The following is a 22,684-nucleotide window of genomic DNA, read 5'->3' as shown; positions in this document are numbered from 1 at the left end:
CTCCCATGGATGCTGCATGACCTGCTGAATTTCTCCAGCATTTTTGTGTATTGCACTATACCCCAGCATTGCTGATTTTCTTGTTTAATTCAGTCCCATTTCCTTTCTTCCTGACAGCCCTGGAATCCCCATTAAAATCAATGAGATTGTAGTTTCTGCATTATGCCTGAGAGCCAGTTTCCCAGGGGAATCACTGAAAAATTAAACTCCACACCTGTTTTGTTGTACAAGGCCTTCAACAAGGCCTTCTGGCAGATAGTGCAACATTCATCGTATAGTGAGTGTAGAATTTCTGTGTTTCTCTCTACTGTTATAACTAAGTTCCAGAAAGCTATTTAAATAGTTGGGGCTATTGGTATTAACCAATCATCATTTGGACCATCATTTAAAAGCTATGAAAACTGGTTTTCAATTTAATCTCTAATATGAACAACCCTACTATTGGTGTTCATGTTTATTTACATTGGAACATAATAAAACAAAAATAAAGCTTTCCGTCTGTGAAAGACAGCTGATTATGTTTACAGTGAGTCAGATTGATTGGTTTCAGCTCTACAATTTCTCTCCATTTCATCTACCCTAGAATTAATCAATTGAGTCTCCTTGCCAGACTTCTAATGAACAAAGAAAGAACCGGCTTACCTGAGAATTTTCCAAGGTATCATTGATAAGTGTGATGCCCGTGTACCTTTGAATGAATGCCATTAAAAGAGTCAGTTTGATCAGCATAAGCTTCAATGCAACTTTTGATGTAAACTGCCACATCAGTGATCCTTTTTATTCTTGACGAAGAAACAGCAAAGTAAATTCTGGCAGAAATTCTGCATTTATAAAGCAAACATATTGACCAGTAGGTCATTAAAAGTGTTCTATTGAATGTGCTTTCTAGTTTTATATTTGTAATTATGTTTATTGAAGCTTTGAAATTTTTACATTTGTTTGTTCTCTGCAGTCACATCAGTTATGATGAAGGAGGCATTGAAGTCCAGAATGTGAAAGATGAAAAGGTAATTTTCTCTTACACACTCTATGCCCTCCCAATCTCTCAAACACTCCTCCTTCTTGCTCACATACACATAGATTCTACATATTGCCACATTTTCTTTTATTAATTTATACTCACAACATCTTTTACTCCACTTTTCAGGCCTTCTTGCCTCGACTACCTCTCTCTCATATATCCACCTCTTCATTTACGAACTCCCTAAAGCACTTGCACAGTCTCTAAGGCTTGCAACTCTATTTCATATCTTCATTCTCTCCCACATTCTCCTTCACCCCTTACTGCATGCTCCCTCGCCCCTCCCCACGTGCTCCCTTGTCCCTTTCCCTCGCTCCTTTTCCTTGCCCCTTCATGCATGCTCCCTCGCACCTTCCTGCATGCTCCCTTGCCCTTTTCCTCACCCCTCCCCACATGTTCCCTCTTCTTTCTCGGATGAATTGCAGTGAATGGCAAATCCTGAAGAGAGCCTTGAAAGTGGTGCTACAGGTAGGGTGGTGAAAATGGCATTTGCCACACTTTCCTTCAGGGGATTCAATATAGGAGTGGGTACATCATGCTACAAATGCATGAATGCTGGTTAGGCCACATTTGGAGTACTCCAGCTCTCGGAAAGATATCATTAAGTTGGAAAAGGTTCAGAAAAGATTCACAAGAATGTTAATGAGACTGGCAGGGTTGAGTTATAAGGAGAGCCTGGAACATTTCTCCCTGGAGCATAGAAAATTATTGTGTTACCTTATGGAGTTTTATAAAATCATGAAGGATGGAGCTGATGTTAGAAGTCGTAGTCATTTTCTCAGAGTAGGTGACTCTAAAACTTGAGGACATAAATTTAATATGAAGGAAGAGATTTAACAGGGATATAAAAGGCACCTTTTTCCACACAGAGGATGGTCAGTATGCGGAAGGAACTGTAAGGGGCTGTGGTACAATGGTAAAGTGACAATATTTAAAAGACATTTAGACATGTGCATGGATATGAAAGGTTTAGAGGAACATGAGTCAAATGCTGTCAAAATGGACCATCTTTGGTAGACAACTTGGTCATTTTGCCTTTCCTTGATGAAGGGCTCAAGTCTGAAACATTAATTCTGTATTTTTACCTTTGCTATATAAAGTACACAGCTTGGTCATTGTGTGTTTTTACTTTTGGTCATTTTGGATAGGTTGGGCTGAAGGGCTTGATTCCTTGCTCTAAAACTGTAAAGCTCCATGACTACAACTGCCTCCTCTTTTTTCTGCAAGAGCCCCCTCTCTTGTCTCACTGAAACCCAACCTTTTTTTGCCACCTTCTCAGGATCTCTCACTCACTCTCTCACTCTCCCCCCGCCCCCCATCTCGCTCTCTCTCCTCCCACTTGTCCTCTCACTGAGTTTCTTTCACATACTCTTGAATATCTTAGTATGTATTCAAAAACCTAAATGCATAGGACCAAGATATATTCAGAGGAGCTTTGCTGCACTGTCTTAACATGAAACCACTGTAGCAATGTTTGAAGTTTTTGAGACAAAGGGCTGCCTCCAAAGAACTGATTCTGTGGAGAGACAGGGTGGTACAGTGAATAAGAGAATCAAAAGCCTGGAAATTTGCTGCTGTGAATAAATGCTAGCATTTCCCTGAGGTGATTTGTATTGCACTTCACATTCTACAGATGTTAAAGCCCTTTTCTCTGTAAAGACCTGAGGTTCTTTGGTAGCACTTTGATATTCTGCTTGAATTCAATATATGAAATGGAAGAGCCATTCTATGATTTGGAGCCGTGCATAGTCTTTGATGTATGATCCCGTTTTTGCTGCTTACCACTTGATGTTGAAAGGATGAAATAAAAATGCATAGATATGCCAGTAATTCTGTTAAGCATATGTAGGGTATGTTTTGAGTATGTTGTTAGAAATCTTAAGAAGATTAACACTTTTGCGTTGTTCTTTTATTATAAAATATTAATTAAATCTAAAAGTTATTAGAGTGCTATTGTTGATGCACAATTCAGATTGGGGGTAGAAAATAATATTTTTTTTGACATTTTTTATTGGTTAATCTGTTCAGTAAATGTAATGAGTTTGTTACAAAAAGTTATTTACATTTTCAATGATATTAGCAGTTATGAAGTGTGTGAAAAAACAGCATATTTGCTTTAAATTATGAGGGAAATTTCTGATCAAACTATGGAAGGATTATAATCTGTGATAACCATTTCCTTCATTTGCAACCAATACATTATTATAAATTAACAATTTCTGTTGCAAATCTGTGAGGCCACATATCGCAAGTATTCACATACATTGATGAAATCAGTTTTATTAAATAAAAGTTTAATTGAATAATTTGATTTTAGTAATTTAAAGTAATTCAAAAGATTATTTTGCATTTCTATTACAAAAGTGTTTGTTTGCCTGTCTATGGTATTGTTTTAAATTAAGATGAGGTACACCATCAAGTATATTATTGGATTTTTAATATTGCTGGTCAATCTAAATTGTTTAAACTTTTGTTGTTACAAAGGCGTCTAATGAAATTACAAATTATCAATCACCAAAAGAGTCACAGCTTCAGTCACATCCAATTATGAAAGGTAAGCCTATGTTTGGTGTGAAGAGCTACTGGTCCAAGTTTTTACTTTGCCCAAAGTAAAAACATGAATTTATTAATCATTCACATTTGTGTGTTTGCACAGAATTGTTATTTATAGCTTTCATCAAACTCAAGGTACTCAGGTACACAAAAATTAAAACTGCTTTATTTGCATTCATAAATAGGATAGAGATGCCTCTAGTAGAAGGAGAAAATGCTTTGATGCAAGATGGGTGTAATGAGCTGAGTGTAGATGAATGAGTGTCACAATTATGGTTTGTATTTTGGAGGGAAGTACTGTCAGCTCCAGCAGAACCCTTACCATTTCCTGGTAGAAATGCTGGTAAATGTCAGAATTCCTATAATGTGGAAGTCCCAACCTGCCTGGACAAGTTTTTCCGGTCACTGGAATTCAGTGGCTGTCAAAGGCTTCCAGAAAAGTGTCATCTGAACCAACCCCATCGCCTGCAGTGGTGCAGTTGTTCATTAACTCTTTGCTTAACTATAGTACAGCTTATCAGAGCAAGATCAGCCATTTTGATTCAACTGAGTTGTTAGTGAGAGATGACCGTCAATGATATAACTTTGAGCAAAAATATTAATGCTTACGAGAAACATGTACATGTTCGGTGAAGCAATTTCAAAATACAGCCTTCCATTACTTTGTTTAATGTGAACAATTCCTTTTGTCAAAAAATAATACTGTGCTGTGAACCCCATTCAAAGCTGAAAATATAGAGATGATTTTGAGCCTCCCGTCCAGGCGGAATCCAAGTAGGCAGGTAGTTATAATTTTGCTCATCCATACAACTCACAGATGCTCTTTGTTCCACAGGCTATGATTTTAACGAGCTTTTCTGAAAAGATATGTAATGTATGGTCCCAGGAATATAATGAATCAGAAAGAGATAAGGCCAACTCCTACAATGTATGCATTTTGTTTATTTCATTCTCTGACTACACGGCATATGTCTGCATACATCATTCAAACATGTTTTATATTTACATATACTGCACTGCTTTTCAGTTTTGAAAAGAAAGAACGATTCACATGTTCATTTCATTTACAGATTAAATCACTTGTAGGATTTCTGACTCTCTGATCTTCTCAAAAGATATATTATTGACATCCTACTTATAGAAGGCATTTCCTTATTCAGTTCAGTCAAATCTTGAGTGACTTCTACTGGATTAATTTCTGGAATTGCAAATTTCTTCAATATTCTCTTGCTTAGCTCTTGCTGTAATTAAGTGTTTTACACGTATACTTTTAATCCTGTCTCTTGTTTTCAGGAAAATAGTTCTGCTGTTCATAATGAAAGATAAATCATGTTTGACTTGAGTTGTTTGAGGATAGATGAGCAGAATAGATGAAGGGGGAAACTCATGGATCTGCTGAGTTGTAATTTTTACAGGGCATTAGATTAAATCCCATACAGATTTGTCAATGAGGTTAGGGAACATTGGAGTAGCAGTAATATACTAGTGCAGATAGAATATTTATTAAGATGATAATAAATAGAATAATAATAAGAAGAAGGCTTTGACTAGTAGGATGGCACAGAGATCTGTCTTTGGAGGCCAGCTAGTTACAATCTACAAATAACCTGGTTGAGGCAACCATTTATCATATTTTCAAATTGTCTGATGAAACAGGAGTAAAGAAATCTTATTGTAATTATATAGGGCTTTGCTGTGACTGCACCCAGTTATTTTGTGTGATTTTAGTCTCCTTACCCACAAAAGATGCCTTTGCATGATGTGAGTACAACAAAGATCCACTTACCACTTCTAGGGATAGCAGATTTGTTGAATGAGGAAGGTTGAGAAGATCGGCATTGAATTCTACAGAGTTTAAAAGAATGAGAGATGATTGAAGCTTGCAATATTTTGACAGGATTTTATAGCCTTGCATAACACATAAATTGTCTCTGTTATGAACCCAATGGTTAGGATAATTACTTGTGTGCCTTCATAAAGCAGATATAAAATGGAGACAAATTACCAGACACAGCCGAATTTAGTGTTCCACAACTTCCACTTATTCCAGAGTAAAAGACTTTGGTGATCTCAAAAAAGACCATGCATGGTGCTTGAATTTCTCCGAAATAGTCCTGCAGAGAACATAATTTCCACTGTGCCTCCAGATTGATGAAACCAGTATGGCAATTCAAGAAGCAGCTCATTATCTTGCAAAACCAGACAGCTGAAGATGTCCATGGCACAGACTTTCCTTGTATCAGAGAGCAGGAAGATCCCGCTATTTTGATCAGAGTTGAGTTGATCTCTTGAATAATTGTCTACAAATATGGCATCCTTGGGTTTCCTACATATTCTCCCCTTCCCAGATGACAAGGATTTCATAGGCAACTTCCAAAGGTTCCAAACCCAGCATAACAAGGCCCTTATGGATAAACCCAACAATAAAAGAACTGAATATGGACCTGCTGAGGGAGATGTGGCAAATTAGAGACAGCCAGCTTGAAGAACAAGGCAGGTGTTATACCTTCTTCTAGAAGAAGGGCAAATATACGATTTTCTCTGTTTACTTATTATGAATAAATTTGATTACCAGTGAAACCATGAACAAATTTTTCATGCAGCTAACAGTCCAGAAAAGTGCCAAAGTTACATTGCCATGGCAGATATTCCATGAGGCACTGCTCTCAATGTTAGTCTTGCCTGATGTTTATAGCTGTCCATAGTTCCTGAGCTTATAAGATTGAAAAGATTTTGTAATGTTTGGACTAAAGGTAATCCCTGCATTGCAGCCATTTGGGTAACAGAAACATGCTCATACAGAATTCATATCTCATGACTCAAATATTGAAATAAGGAATAAAATTCACCCTTTTCAAGTTGCATATTTTGATGCATGTGCAGATGATGCGACTTCACAATACTGACAATTGTGTAGAAATCCTTGTGGTTGCCCATTCTTCACAACAGTGTTTTTTTTTCTGTGACATGATACGATTTGATGACAATGTAACCTGAGTGTAGGTGCACCTTTAAGTGCAATGTGTACCATGTGGAATGATTTTTTGCATATTGTCATAGTATCCACAAGCGTTAATTTAGATTTGACTGTTCTGTGGGTAAATCGCTCCTCGTTACTTGTGAAAAACAATAACACAAAAGAACCTGCAGCTGCTACATCGGCAGTGGTTGGAATACTACTACTTAAGGCTATGGTAGGGCATTAATCAAGGGTGAAGTAATAGGGAACAAGTTCTGTAGGTGAACAAGTGGACATGACGGGTATGTCAGTAACCTGGAGAAATATGAGGATTATGAGAGGCATCAGACATTTATCCAGAACATTACTGAGTGTCATGTATTAATTACCTGCACTAGATAACAATGGTACATTCAAATCACTATACTGAACCACTATTAAGCATAGAGATTGTTATGGGAAAAGTTGGTTTGTTATGATCAAGGATGTCCATCAAAAATGCCTCTTTTTATTGCTGTAGAAGTAAATGGTGTTGATCACTTTTCCAAGAAGGACTGTCAAGGCTATGGGGAAGGTAAAGAGGACTCGGTTGCTAATCATAGATTGGGCCAGAAGTTTTAAAAAATGGTGGCACTGCCTGCGCTGCAGTAACAGCAGCGCTGCCATGGGTGCGGACCTGAAGAAAGCAGGGAAAGGAAATGGAGCGATCCTCCACAGAGTCCAACCGTCCAGTCTGATGCCTTCAGCCCTGTATAGCCTTTAAAGGGCCCATTAAAGGAACCGACAGTGGTTTATTTTAAAATACTGCCCAAGATGTTGGCGGCCACAAAGGGTTGCAGACTCTGGGGAAGCAGAGGACTGGCTCAAGGCACCAGAAAACAGGGAGACCAACTGTGTTTGAGAAGGAGAAGCAGTGAAGACAATCTATAGGATGATGACCATGGAAGTGGACCAGGAAGGTGCTCTGAGGCTGAACAACACAGAGGTAGCAGGCTGTTGGTGACTCAAGGCAAGGGACTCATGCAGGCTTCAGACTGTCAATGACTGTGGTCAAGGGTCTCACACCAAGCTGCGGACTACTGGAGACTTACTTGAGACTGGTTCAAGATGAGTAGCGGATATCGAAACTAGGATGCGAGAAGATACTGAAGACGATGAAGGCTTTTTGATCATGTCAGAGGTTTTCGTCCAGAGCTTGGGCTGCTGATAGTTTGGACTGAAGTTTGTGTGACTGCAGAGATTGATCTATGGACCCTTAGTGACTCTGGGAGGACTCTTTTTTTCCTTCTCTTCCTCTGATTAAGGGGCGATGAACAATTTCTGCTGATAGCAAATCTTTGCCTGCCTTACCAAAGGAAATTATGCAATTTTATTGCATGACAATGAAAGAATCTTGAAGAGCTTAACAATGATGAAGGACAAGATTGATAAAATTCCTTGATTGGAGATTGTATAATTGGAAAAAGTCATTAAGTGGGAGAGAAGAGATTTCCACGAATCATCTAAACTTCAGGATGATCTATCCCTGCCCAAGCAGATCAGTAAGACTTGAGAGGTTCCAAGAATTTTGGTGTTCTCAGTCACTGCCAAACCAAAGTCACCAACCAGCTTTAACATAGACATGAAAAACATGAGTTCAATAGCTCAAATATTTTGCCATTTATTATATCTAATGATCAGACTAGCTTTATTAAAAATTGATATTCCCATTTCAATATATCTCATTTACTAAATATATATTCTCCTTATAAAGAAGTTTCAGAATGTGTGATATCTCTGGATGTGGAGAAAGCATTGAACTGGGTAAAATGGAATTATTTATTTAAGTCTTTAGAAAAATTTAATTTGGGGGCTGACTTTATTCAATGAATTAAATTAAATTACTTTATTTACACCCTCTCCATGTGTTCTTACTAATTTTCAAAATTCTAAACCATTTAAACTCCAGCACGGATGTTATTTAAGTCCATTGCTTTTTGACCAGGCTCTAGAACCCTTAGCTATCACTTTCCAAGTATCCAATATTACTGTATTTTAAGGAAGGGCACTGACCATAAAGTTTTGCTTTATCCTGATGATTTATTCCTTTTTATTTCTAATCTTGAGACCTCATTGCCTTATATACTTCCTTTACTTTCTCATTTTAGTCAATTATCAGGCTATAAATTGAATTCACATAAAAGTGAACTCTTTCCTTTGAATAATTTGACACCAATAAATACCAACCTTCCTTTTAAAATTGTAATAAATCAATTTACTTATTTGGGTGTAACAATAACTAAAAATTATAAATACCTATTTAAAGAAAACTTTTTCAATTTAATAGAACACGACAGAGTGCTATCAAACTGGTTTCCCCTTTCTTTATCATTGGTTGGTCAAATTAACTCTATTAAAATGAATATCTTACCTAAATTTATATACTTTTAATTCCTGACTTTTTTTAAATTTCCTTGACTCAATCTTATCTTCTTGTATATGGAAGAACAAACATCCATGCCTAAATAAATTTAATCATCAAAAATTTAAAAAGAATGGAGGTTTGGCCCTACCAAACTTTAGGTTCTATTACTGAGCAGTCAACATACAAAATTTTATGTTTTGGTCATATTATATTAACATTGAAGACTGATGAACTTTGGAATCTAATTCTGTTACAAGACTTTCTATTATTTCTCTTCTTGGATCCTCACTTCCCTTAACTTTAAATAAATTAACTGACAATCTGGTAGTTAAACATAATTGGAGGATCTGGATACAGTTTAGAAAACATTTTGGTCTCTTGAGATTTTCTCTTTCTAGTTTTGTTTTCCAACTATTTCTTCAAACCTTTCATGATTGATGTAGCTTTTAAAGAATGGTATAGATTAGGCATTAAACGTTTTAAAAATCTATTTGTTGAGGAGAATCGCTCTACTTATGAATGGCTGTTAGTTAAATACAGCTTATAGAATGCTCCTTTTTTTGTTATTTACAGATTAGAGATATTTTGCTATTTCAATTACATACATCTCCTCAAATCTTTGATAAGAATTTAATAGATGTAATTTTTAATTTGCAACCTTTTTAAAATGGTTCAATATCTAACAATTATGATGTTGTTGAGAATAAGAAAATAAATTTTTGAATAAAATTTTTAAAACCTGGGAACAGGACATACATTTTTCAATCTCTGAAGAAACTTGGAATGTAATTTTTAAATTGGTTAATGCCTCATCTTTATGTGCTCACCACTCCCTCCTACAATTTAAAGAAGTCCATAGGGTCCACATATCCAGTCAAACTATTTTGCTTTTATGTGGATGTATCTCCTCATTGTGATAGATGCAACAATGGAGTTGCTTCAGTCAGTCCTATGTTTTGAACATGTCCAAGTCTTGGGAAATACTGGAAAGAAGTATTTCAAACTTTTTATGTACTTTTTAAAGTAATTTTTAAGCCGAATCCTTTAACTGCCTTGTTTGGTATTGTTGAGAGAGAGAGAGAGAGAGAGAGGCATAACTTTAATGGCATCTGATTTGCATGTATTAGCTTTTAGTTCTCTTATGGCTAAGTAGGCAGTATTGGTTAGATGGAAGGACGCTGCTCTGCATACCCATGCTCATTGGTTACATGACATTATGCCATGTTTAAATTTAGAGAATATTCAATGCTCAATATCCGATTTAAATTTCAATTTTCAAACACTGTGGGGACCATTTTTGAATTACTTTCAAATTCTCTGATTTAATATTAATGCAGAGGAGTTGACTAATAATGTAATTTATTACTAAGGCAGGGATTTTTTTCTCAATTTGCCAAACAGTTTCAGTTTTGGTAATGGGATTAGATTTTTTAATAATAAAATATTACTGTAATTTTTTGATTCAGAATGTGGGGTACTGTGGAAGAGATAGTATAATCTGAGTGTACTCTGTACTTTTCTATTTTTTAATGTATATTCTTACGTACTCTGTATTTTTTGACGTGGAATTTCAATAAAAAATATTGAAAAAGATTAGATATAATTTGCAGTGAAAGGCAAAAACCTCTGCTCAAGGTGCAAGTAATTTTAGTTGAGCCAAATGATACTGTTGTTGTAGGTGAGACTGAAAAGTTAAAAGTGTGATGGATTATATCATATATTCTATTGTATTTAGATATGTTTTTGAAGGAGATAGATTGTGGGGGTAATGTAGGTCACAAGCAAACACAAACCCTTCACAAAACAGATCTCATTTAAAATGCCAGAGCTCTGTTCAAGCCAGACAATCCAGGCTCCGAGTCCCTTTGCAAAAACTTTGAAGGATGCCTATAGAGACTTCACAAGTAGGTGTTAATTGGACATGCTGTGGAGTAATGGATTATTTTTTTTTTTAATACTTTAAAATTTTAAGCCACATTACATTCAATATAATAATTAATATAGAAAAAACTGTGGTATATACCAAATCCCCCCTCCCCATTTCCTCCCATTCACCCCAATACCCCTCCCTCCAACCTCTCCCTACTACCCCCAACTCCAAAGATAGCAAAAAGGAAGAAAGGAGATACACCCATTAATAACATAAATAAATGTCACGAATTAGGGAAACATCACCACAATGTGTTGAAGAAAGTTCAAAACTTTAAACCCATATAATCCAAGTGAGGGCTCCACATTTTCTGATAAAAAAGAAAATTATCATGTAATTTATACATTATCTTTTCCAGTGGAGTATATGATCTCAATTCCATATGCCATGATTGCAAAATTAAATCAATCTCATTTTTCCATGTAATCGCTATACATTTTCTCACTACAGCCAAGGCTAATCTCAAGAACGCAATTTGATACCTAATTAATCTCAATTTCAAACCCAACATTTTAACATTACTTACTGTTTTGAAAGCAACAGATGAACAGACTCAGAAGATTGGGTCCAGTGCCACAATCTGTCTGGTTGCAGTTTGCTGTTCTAAGAGGGTCATATGGTTTTGCAAGCAGAGAGAGAGGAGACCAAACAGGCTTTCTCTAAGAGAGAGAGAGAGAGAGAAAACTGGTTTCTGCAGCATGGCAAGCTGGCAGCTTGTTTAAAATCCCATTTTGAAGACGGGTTGTGAGTTCTGAGTTCATGTGGTCCATACAAGGGGAAATGGCTGGCTAGAGTGTTTCACCTGAAATAAGAGAAATGAAAAGGAACTCTGTGGTGACCTGCAGAAGAAGATATCATTTGGAAAACCCTGATGGGACAAGTTTCTTTGGCAAGACACTAAAGTGGATGATTGGAGAGAATCAGTTTGTGTGTGTCCAACGAGCAACGAATCTCTCTCTGAAACCAACAAGAATGTTCCTGAGCAGTAACCAATTACTTTTAAACACCAGAGCTTGGCAAAAATTCATAAATGTTAAATTCCGTGCACAGTATAAGAATTGCCTGAATACCAGTGAACTTAGAGGAGTGAGGCGTGAGATCGGACTGTGAATCAAAGAACTTTTCTGTACTTATACACATCACATACAAGTGCGCTTTAGAATTAGAAGGGGGTTAAGTTAGGTTAAGTTAAGTTAATAGTAATAAGTAAAAGTTTAATCTTATTTTTATGTTTAAAGAAAATTAAAAGTAACTTTTGTTTAAGTAACTATTTGTCTTGGTGAATTTCTGTTACTGCTGGGTTTTGGGATCCTCTGGGCCTGTAACAGAAGAGATAACCTTATTACTTCAAAACAGGCTGTAGGAAAGAAGATGTAAGTCAGGGTAGAAAGCAGTTCAAAGGCAGTGCCACATAAATATAAGATCATAATATGGTCAGTTGTATGATGTAATTATGATATAAATAAATTTATCAAAAACAATGTGAACACTAAAACTTCAATAATCCAGTAGCCTTTAGAATTTGGTGGTGCCTGGTTAACTGATTTTCTAAACTCTTGCATATTACTTCTATTAATACCCAACATACATTTGGTTCACTATTTTTTAATGCTACTTGGTTGTATAACAGCATTTCTCATGAACCAAGTGAATTTAAAGGGAATGCTGGAAAGAGAGCACCAATGAGATTTCAAGGAATGTATGGACCTGGCCTGGGTAAATTTAAATGGAGCATCATGAAATGATTCCCTGTGAATGTATAGGAAACATGAGAAGCCAAATCCAGTGATCCAGTTGCTGAATTATCAGAGTTTATGAACAGGGTATTGAATTTTACTATAATTGTCATAATTGATATTATCTGGATTTAGTGTTAACAGCCAATGTTAGAAAATATGGACTGAACTCTGTTGCTATTTATAGTTATTGAGCAAAAGTGCTAAAGTACTGTTTGCAACAGGAAGTAAGTTGCATCATGTGTGAGTTTTTTTGGAGAATTGATCCATGGGAATTATCAGCGCTTGGAGCAGAGAAAATAAGTTTAACTTAATTTCTTAGCCCTTTCAATTAAAAACTGGATGTGAATGAATGCAAGAGGCTTGTTTAGTCAGTTTGCAGGTAAGATCAAAGATAGTGTGTTGTGGATAGCAAGGAAAGTTATTGAGGTCATTGCAGGATGTAGATCTGATGAAAATTTGGATGAAGATGGAATTTAATTCTGTCATGAGAACTCAGTGTGAGGTGATGCATTTTGTTCAGGTTAGAACAGGAAGAGTAAATGATAGGTTCTAAGGATTGTTGATAGAAAGAGCTTGGAATGTATCCACAGTTCCTTCAAAATGGGTATACAAATAGATCGGGTGATGTTTGCCTTCACATGTTGGTGCATAGAATATAAAATTGGAACATTATATTGCATATTTATTGCATTTATCAACTTTATAAAGTACAGGTTACACTGTGCTTGAAGTATTGTGTACATTCTGGTCAGACACCATATTAAGGATGTTGTTGCACTGGAGAGAGTGCAGAGAAGATTCACCAGGTTGCTGTATAATGGTAGGCTAGGATTGTTTGTCCTGGAGTGAAGGAGGCTGAGGTGTGACCTGATACAAGTATACAAAAGTATAAAAAGAATAGAAAGGCTAGATAGAGTTATTTTCCTATGGCAAGGATTTCAAAAACAAAAGGCTCAGGTTTAAGGTGAGAAGAAGGAGCTTTCAAGGTAAAGATGCTTATACAGAGATTAGTTAATATCTAAAATTGATGCCAGAAGAGGTGGTGGAATCAGATACAATCTTTAAATGCAAGACGCAGGAGGATATGGATCAGTTGTGGGTAAATTGGGATGAGTGTATATGTGCAAAACCGTCAGCATGTACCTGGTGGGTGCAGAATGAATGTACCTGAGTTGATTTTTAGGTGGTTAAATTTATAATTATGCATTCATCTTTATCTCTGGAAATAATTAATTGTACACCATTGTTCATCATGTTGTGCTGCACTTTCTCACCACTATCATCAATTTCACTATATTATTTGCTTTACAAAACATTTAATAACAATGTATAGTAAAACCTGTGGTATCCAGCACCTAAGTGGATTGGTAGATCCCAGTTGTTAATTTTTTGGTTGCTTAATATGTGTTGCGTGGATTGGCAAACTAATAGCGAAAATACCAATTTTAAACCTGTATTTATTTACATATTTATTTTCCTTGAGTTTTTTTGCCATTTGCTTGAATACTGGACAACAGGGGTCTTACTGTACATATACACTGAGATTCATAAGTGCTGCAGCCAAACAGATACTCCTAAAAAACTATAATACAATATATTAAATTAAAACGATAAATACAAAAGGTAGCTAAGTAATAAATATAATTACCATAGCAAAAAAAAAAAGTGGCATTACAATGGTGTCAAAGTAGTTAACGGTTAGTGTTAAAAGGTTCTGCACGTAATCGTATTCAGCAAAGTTTCTGAAGCAACTGGTTTGGGTCTCTGCTGTTATTAATCATGTATTTATGTAACCATGCTCTTCTCCACAAGAAATGACATGTTCCAAAATACTTCCCCAGGTACACCTTCAGCTGCACTGCTCCCCTGTAATACCAGGTTCTTGCTAGTATTTTCCCCTTTTCCTACTCTTGCTTATTTATACTCTCTTGGGGTTAACTGCCACAAGACACATCTAATGTCCGTTACCTTAAATTATTCACCATGGTCACCAAAAATGTCAAATCAGAAGTAAGCCATTTCTTTTCTTTCCATGACAGGTCGTCCATTTTTTTTTTGCATCTTCTGCCAGTTCTGTGGATAGTTTCTTATTCTGATCATGTTTCAGAAATATAATTACACTTAGTGACTTGGAGAATTGCTAAGGTGTGCACCTTGTTTGATTGATGTTCTTCAAATCACTGGGCACATGCTTATATGCCATGCAGACTCTTCACAATTTCACATGCACTGCAATACCCATGATAAAACATCCTTTTTAAGGCATAATAATTCACCTGCAGTTCTACATAGGGAAGAAATTGTGGCTTCCCTACAAATCCTCCTCTGCCATTTTGGCCACTTAGTAATCCCACCACTAGACACATATTCCCCTCTTCTCTGCTCTCTGCCTTCTGCACCTTTCATGCCCCCTTGTCCACTCCTCCCTCCCCACCAATTGTCCCCTTGTGGCCTACCCCTATGACCACAGGAGATGCTCCACTTGTGCCCACACCTCCTCCCTCACTACCATTCTGGGGCCCAAACAGTCATAACAAGTGAAGCAACATTTCATTTGTGAATCTGCAGGGGTCATCTACTGCATCCAGTGCTCCTGTTATGGTCTCTACATTGGAGGGATGCAGACTAGGAGATCGCTTTGTTGAGCACCTCGGCTCTGACTGCTGCAATAGATTGGATCTCCAAGTGGCCATACATTTCAATTCTCCATCCTATTCCCTTGCCGACATGTTTGTCCGTTGTCTCATGCACTGCCAGACTAAGATCACCCGCAAATTGGAGGAAAAATACTTCATCTTCCAACTGGTCACCCTCCACCTGGATGGCATTAATATCGACTTCTCTACCTTTCGTTAAAACCCTACCCCTCCTCCTACCCCTGTCACTGTTCCCTATCTCTGTCTTTCCATTTGCACAAGCATGTAAATTCTTACCTTGTTCCTTATCATATCCTTTTAGCATCTTTTGTTGGTCTAGATTCCTCCACCATTGTTTGAATTGAGGCTTTCTGAGATTTCCTGCTTCTGGCTTATTCCTTAAAGGTGAAGAGTCATTGCATTATATTTTTGTCACCTATGGACACTGAAAAGACTGGCTGAATTCCTCCAACACACCAGTGTGGTTTTCCCTACCAATTCTACCTGGTGAGAAGACCTGGAGTCAGAAATGGTCAAAAGGTTTGGACTTTTGGATCATTTTTATATTTTTAGTCCAAATAAATCAATAGATTTATTGTCAGAGTACAAACATGACATACAACCCTGAGATTCTTTTTTTTTACTGCGGACAAGGCAAAGTTACCACTTGTTGGTAGTGCAAAAAAAAATTGTACACAACATACACACATAAACAAATAAAGAATGTAAACAAACTGAAATAGAGTCTATGTTAATGCCATCTTGTTACAGGTTGCCCAGATGAAATATGAGGTGTTGTTTTTCCAATTTGTGGTTGGCCTCAGTTTGTCAGTGCATGAGAATGAGGGAGGAAATTGAAATGGGCTGCCATAGGGAGATCCCAGCAGATAGAGTGAAGGTGCTCAACTAAGCGAACGTCCAGTTTGTTACCAGTCTGTCTGATATAGAGGAGGCCACAACAGGAGCACCAGATGCAGTAGTTGACCCCCCTTAGATTCTTGGAAGGGCTTTTTGGAGCCTTGAATGGTGATAAGGGAGGAAGTCTGCACACCAGTAGAGCATTATCATCAGTAATAGAGGTAGGTACCAAGGGGTCGATGGGTGAGAAGGGTTGAGCGGATGAGGGAGTCACAAAAGTAGCAGTCCCTGAGGAAGGCAGAGAGGGAAAGATGTGTCTGATGGTGGAATCACATTGTAGGTGGCAGAAAATGCGGAAATGATATGTTGGATGCTGATGCTCATAGGGTGGTGGGTAAGGACAAGAGGAATAGAGTCCTTGTATCTAGAGGTGGAGGGGCAGGGGCAGTTGTGAGAGAAACGCAGGATATGTGGGTGAGGACCAAGTTGATGTTAGTGGAGGGGAAGACGTATTTTATGAGGGAGGAGGTTATCTCAGAATAAAATGTGTTGATCTGGGAGAAGATCCACTGGAGTCAAAAGAATTGTGACAGGAGACAGGGTGTGAAGAAATGAAGTGGGGTTAACTGTGGGATTTGGTGGGCTTATAGAAAATGTCTGTTGAGAGTTTTTCTCTCGAAGTTGGAGACCGAGAGAGAGAAAGAGAAGGATGTTCCTGGAGAGGGATCAAGTGAATTTGAGATCAGGGTGAAAGTTAGCAGCAAAGTGAATGAAGTTGATGAGCTCATCACATGCTCATGAGGCAGCACCAACCTAGTCATTAATGTAGTGGAGGAAGCCTTACCTGTTTAGGCTGGTGTCATGGATTGCTCCACATAGCCAACAAAAGACAGGTACAGTTGGGGCCCATACATATACACTGCCAAATAGAGATCAACCACAAACTGGAGGAACAATATCTCGTATTCAGTCTGGGCACTCTCCCACCAGATGGCATAAACATCGACTTCTCTGGTTTTTTTTGGGACCACAATGTTGGTTATATACCTTTGCCTCCTCTGGATGCTGTGAATTTCTCCAGCACTTTCAAGTATTAATCATAAAGTAGTAGGTTTGCTTTTCTCTTCACCAACCATTGTTACAATAGTTTCAATATTTTATCAGTTAGAACTATGGATTCTTTTTACTTCCATGCATATTATTTTCTCACAAGTGTAGTCTTCTGAACCAAATCTTTTGGATTTCTGTACATTGAATTCCTCCTACCAATAGCCCACCAATTCTTGGATATATTCAAATTCTCCTGCAACTTGCCTGTATAGTTTTCATGTTTTATCTTTTTTTGATTAGCTTCAAAACATCTGTGATCTAACACGGTGCTTTACTCCTAGCTCATAATCATTCAATATGATAATGAATTAAAAGGCAAACCTTCATGCTCACAGGATGATTACAATGCCTGTACAGTACTGCCTATTCTCTTGGTCAACCAAATATCGCAAAACTTTTCCATTGATTCCCATTTTTAGTACTTTTCCAAAGCTCTTGCTGAAATCCTAGAACACCAAACTTGTCACTCTCTCAAAAAGCTCCAGTCATTGGCACATGATGGCTGCTTTTTCATGATTTTGTTGCATATGTGATATATTACTCTTTAATAATAATTTATATTGCTATCCATAATTGACATCAAACTTCCCGGTGATGTTTGAGTTACTTTTGTTACTTATTGAACCTGTCAAATCCAATTCTCAAGAGCATCTGCCAATTACTCCCCTCCCGCAGATATTTTGTTATTCATCAGCATTGGATTCTGCGTCTGGTATCCCTTAAAGATTTTCCCTTGGCCTCCACCTATTTCTCATTGACATTATATGCTGCAACCAAACATCAATTAGTTCCACAAATTTTACCAACTCAACATTGGGAAGATTGCAGTCACTATCTTCAGTTTCTTTCATAAATTCCATGCCTTAACCCTGACTTGATTGTTCACCCTGACATCTATCTCAGACTGAGCCACACTGTTTGCAACTGTATTGACTTGGAGAAAACATTTCTGACCTTCTCTGTCCTTGAGCTTGTCTGCAGTTAATATTCATCTTTCACCTGTTACAAACTCAGAGGACCCCAAACCCCAGCAGCAATAGATATTCACCAAGACAAATGATTACTTAAACAAAAGTTGATTTTAACATGAAAACAGGATCAAACTTTAACTTCTTACTATTAACTAATCTTACTTAACCCCCTTCTAATTCCAAGTGCCCGTGTATGTAATGTGTATATATTTTCAGAAAAATTCTTTGATGCCAAGTCCAATCTCACTTCTCACTCCTCCAAGTTTACTGGTTGCAGGCAATTCTTATACTGTGCACAGAATTTAACATTTATGAAGCTCACCGGGCTTTGGTGCTTGAAAGGTAAATGGTAACCACTCAGGAAGGTTCTTGTCAGTTTTCAGAGAGAGATTTGTTGTTCGCTGGACACCCACAACTGATTCCTTGTAACAAGCCACTTCAGTGCTTGCCGAAGAAACTTGCCCCCTCAGGGTTCTCCAGATGATAACCTCTCTTTTTCAGGTCACCACAGAGTTCCTTTTTGTTTCTCTTATTTCAAGTGAAACATTAGGCAGCCAGTACTCTCCTCTTACATGAACCACAAGGGCACTCACAACCAGTCTTCAAAATGGGGTTTTTCCACAAGCTTTCCAGCTTGTCCTGTTTTAGTCCCAGCTGCTGCTGCTGACTGTAAAACTGCAGAACTGCTCTCTCTCTCTCTCTCTCTCTCTCTCTCTCACACAGAGAAAAGCCTGTTTTACTCTCTCTGCTTCCCAGACCACATGACCCTCTTAGAACAGCAAGTTCCACTCCAGACAGCCTACAACTCTGACAAGTTCTTTCATCTGTTGCCTTTTTGTAAAAACAATCCATTAGTGAAGTCTCTTGGGCACTCTCCAAAGCTTTTGCAAAGGCTCTTGGCGCCAACCTGTCTAGCATGACCAGAGCTCCAATATTTTAAATAAGATCCGTTTTAAGGTGTTTGTATGTGACCTACACTAAAAAATCTGCCCCAATTTATCTCCCAAAAACATAACAATATACATTACAAGCACAACATAATCTGTCATACACATGACTACCTGAAGACGAAGTGCTACAATGCACACCTACCTAATTCTGAGCTTGGAGGTTATGAAAAATATTGTTACTGGTATCCTGAAAAATACTCATGCTTTGCAACTAATGAATATAATAAATAAGAAACAGTAACGGAGGAAGTCCTTTCTGCCTACTTCACCATTTGAAAAGATCTTGTCTGATGCACCAACTGCATTTTCATTGTTTATCTAACATTGTAGTCCAATAGTTGGGGTTGCTGCCTTTCTAGCCAATGGAGCAATATCAGAAAATGTATGCAAAATTACAAATTAAAGCTTTGCATGTTTTTTTGTGTGTACTTGCCAACTATAGTTGGTTTTATGTGTCTGTCATTTTTTTTCCCTAAACTATGGCATCAAAATTATGTCATTCAAATTTCCACACACTTCCCCAGTAATCAGTATGACCTTCCTCATAATGATTGTTCTTGAGTTTCAAATTTACTACAATAAAAGCAATTTCCTCAGAACTGCCTGATCTGCTGAATATTTGTAGCACTGTTTGTTTTAGATGTCCAGTATCTGCAGTTATTGTTTTTATCTTTCAAATGTATTCCCTGGTATCCTGGCACAAATTTTTAGGTTGCTATTTACTTTGTATCAGTTCGTCAGTCCAACCTCAGTGGTGTCCAGTAAAAATTTTGGTATGAAAGCTTGCATTGGCAGAGTCAATTCACAATTTGAGTGGGTTTGGACATTCATTCAGAATTATGCAGTAATTAATAGGTCCTAAGTTAACATGGGGTGGACCTATTAGTTACATTGTGTGATAACTGAGATTAAGGAGCACCCTGATCACTGAAATAGTCACCACTGCAAATGATATTTATAGAAGCAGTCTTCTGAAAAATCAAAAGGAATGCTGAAAGTTAAAACAACAAATATGATTCACAAACTAAATAACAATTTAAAATCTCCAAACTAGTTCAAATTGTGAATCAACCTCTGCCAATGCAAGCTTTCATACCAACATTTTCACTGGACTCCATTGAGGTTGGTACTGACCAATTGATTAATCACACGAGTTCCATACCATTTTGGAGCAGATATAAAATGGAGACTAATTTCTGTTGCCAATCATATACGTTTTCCACAGCCCCTCCTACAGGTGGAGTAATCGTTTTTTACATGATGTCTCTAGTACCTGATGCTGCTCCCTGCGTTTTTCCTGGAGTCAATCAATGAAGATTATGTCAACTGTGCTGTTTGATGGATAGAGCATAGGCAGTAAATCAAAATGTAGCCCTGCATCCGCTGGAAAGGGGTAGCTAAGCAGGACCCTGGCAATGATATGCCCTGTGGCAGACAACAGGAGAATCCCTGTGTAGTTTCTGCAGTCAAATTAGTCTCCTTTCTTGGCAAGCATGAAAAGAGCCTATCCAAAATCCAGAGAATTTTAGTAAATTACCACAAATGCATCTGCTATAACCTCCACCGTTCCTTTTAGTACCCTTGGATACATTCCATCAAGAATGAAGGACTTGTCTACCTTTAGGATGACCAATTTGCTCAGCACTACCCCTTTAGTGATAGTGATTGTATAGATAGGCTCACCTACCGCCGCTTCCTTTCATTTAATCTTTGGCATGTTACCCATGTGAAGATGTCACACCCTGAAAATGGGGAGAAATAATCACAAAAATGATCAGGTGATATTCCCTTAGTGGGAGCGTTTACTTGAATCCAGTGATCAAATATATGCACAATTTGAAAACAACATTCTCGCTTGGTTACAGTAGAATACATACCTTCTGTAAATTACAACGATATACAGTATTTCCCTGAGACATTATTCTCATTTTCTATACTGCTACTGCTTCTCACACACACACACACACACACACACAAACACACACACACACACACACACACACACAAACACACACACAAACACACACACACACACACACACACACACACACACACACACACACACACACACACACACACACACACACACACACACACACACACACACCTAATCATACTTGGCAAAACTGCACTTTAACTTACTCCAAATCTTACATCAACATTCTCTTGACACTTGAAACATCTTAATGAATGATCGCAACCACTCTACCAGTGTGGAATACCCACAACGTACCTGAAAATGGGGAGAAATAATCATGAAAGTGATCGGGTGATGTACAATTCCCCCCTGGGTAATGTGGGCAGAGACACGATAATACTATTATGGTTCCATTCTTACCAATAAAGAATGAAATAAACAATGAATGAATTAAAAACATTTTGGCATTTTAACCCTTTTCACATAATATGAGTTTCTACTGTTTTAGGCACCTTTTGAACACATCAACACATTTTAAGTACATTCCTTTTAAACACATTTTTACCCCTATCACAGCTTTTTCACCTCATAACAGACCATGAATTTACTGTCTTTTAGACTTGTCACAAAGGCCTACACAAAATAGTTGTTCAAGGCCTGGCCATTTCCCATGGTTAATTTCTCCATCTCATGTTTGGACTAAGGTCTTGATGTCATATAGAGCAGAGTAGTCCTGATGAAATCCAAGGCAGATTAAGTGTTGGTTGCTAGCATTTTTGCCAATGTTTCAGAGTAAATTCATTGGGTGGTAATTGGATGGATTGGATTTGAAAGTTTTTTGTGAGAGAGACATATCAAATTGATTTTGCACATTATCAGGTATATTGTCAATTATAAATGTCTTGAAATAGTTTGGCTGGAGGTGCAGATAGTTCTTGCATTCGGGTTGGCAGTACAACAGTTGGGTCATTGTTTGGCCCTGCAATCTTTGTTGTATCCAATGTTCTCATCTGTTTCTTAATATCATGTGGAGTGAATCAAATTGATAGGGACAAGTCTTGGTAGTGTGGAGGTTACAGAAGTAAGCTGAAACATTTCTTCTATTTGACACTTCTGGCTGAACATGGTTGTGCATATTTAAATTCTTTGAATTTAAATTTAGACATACAGCACGGTAACAGGCCCTGCCATCCCATGAACCCGTGCCACCCAATTACACCTAATTAACGTACAACCACATACATTTTTGAAGGATGGGAGGAAACCAGAGCACCCGGAGGGAACTTACATGGACACGGGGAGAACATACAAACTCCTTACAGACAGCACCAGATTTGAACCTGTCGCTGGGGCTGGCCTTTTTTTTCTCTTTTATACACTTTAAGGGATCCATCCTCATTTAAGATGGAGATGTTTTCAGATACATTCCTATTTGTTGTTTCATTGTCCAGTGCCATTCATGACAAAATGTGTAGGACAGCAGAGCTTTGATCCGATCCATTGGTTTTCAAATTGTTAGCTCTGTTTATTATATACTTCTTTTGCAGTGTACAATGCATGCATATACATTGGGCTTACATCTCATATTTATGTATGTCTGATGCTGTTCCAAGTACAGTAAAACCCCAATATCCG

The 22,684-nt window shown here is 37.6% G+C and overlaps 1 protein-coding gene across 17 annotated transcripts in view; it reads left to right on the top strand.

Moving 5' to 3' along the window:
• Positions 1 to 22,684, top strand: part of LOC138762153 (myosin-IIIb-like) — a 550,501-nt gene that overhangs the window by 378,558 nt on the left and 149,259 nt on the right. For all 17 annotated transcript variants that reach the window (XR_011356778.1, XR_011356777.1, XM_069935663.1 and 14 more), the window contains 2 exons: positions 953 to 1,007; positions 3,506 to 3,575. Coding sequence is in view for 15 of the 17 variants with exons in the window: in XM_069935663.1 (XP_069791764.1) it covers positions 953 to 1,007; positions 3,506 to 3,575 (125 nt within the window). In the remaining 2 variants the exon portion in view is untranslated. The remainder of the gene's footprint in view (positions 1 to 952; positions 1,008 to 3,505; positions 3,576 to 22,684) is intronic.

This window comes from Narcine bancroftii, chromosome 4 (genome assembly GCF_036971445.1).
Source record: "Narcine bancroftii isolate sNarBan1 chromosome 4, sNarBan1.hap1, whole genome shotgun sequence".
Taxonomy (NCBI): Eukaryota; Metazoa; Chordata; class Chondrichthyes; order Torpediniformes; family Narcinidae; genus Narcine; species Narcine bancroftii.
The sequence above is the reverse complement of the archived record's forward strand: the minus strand, read 5'-3'. Positions and strand labels throughout refer to the sequence as shown.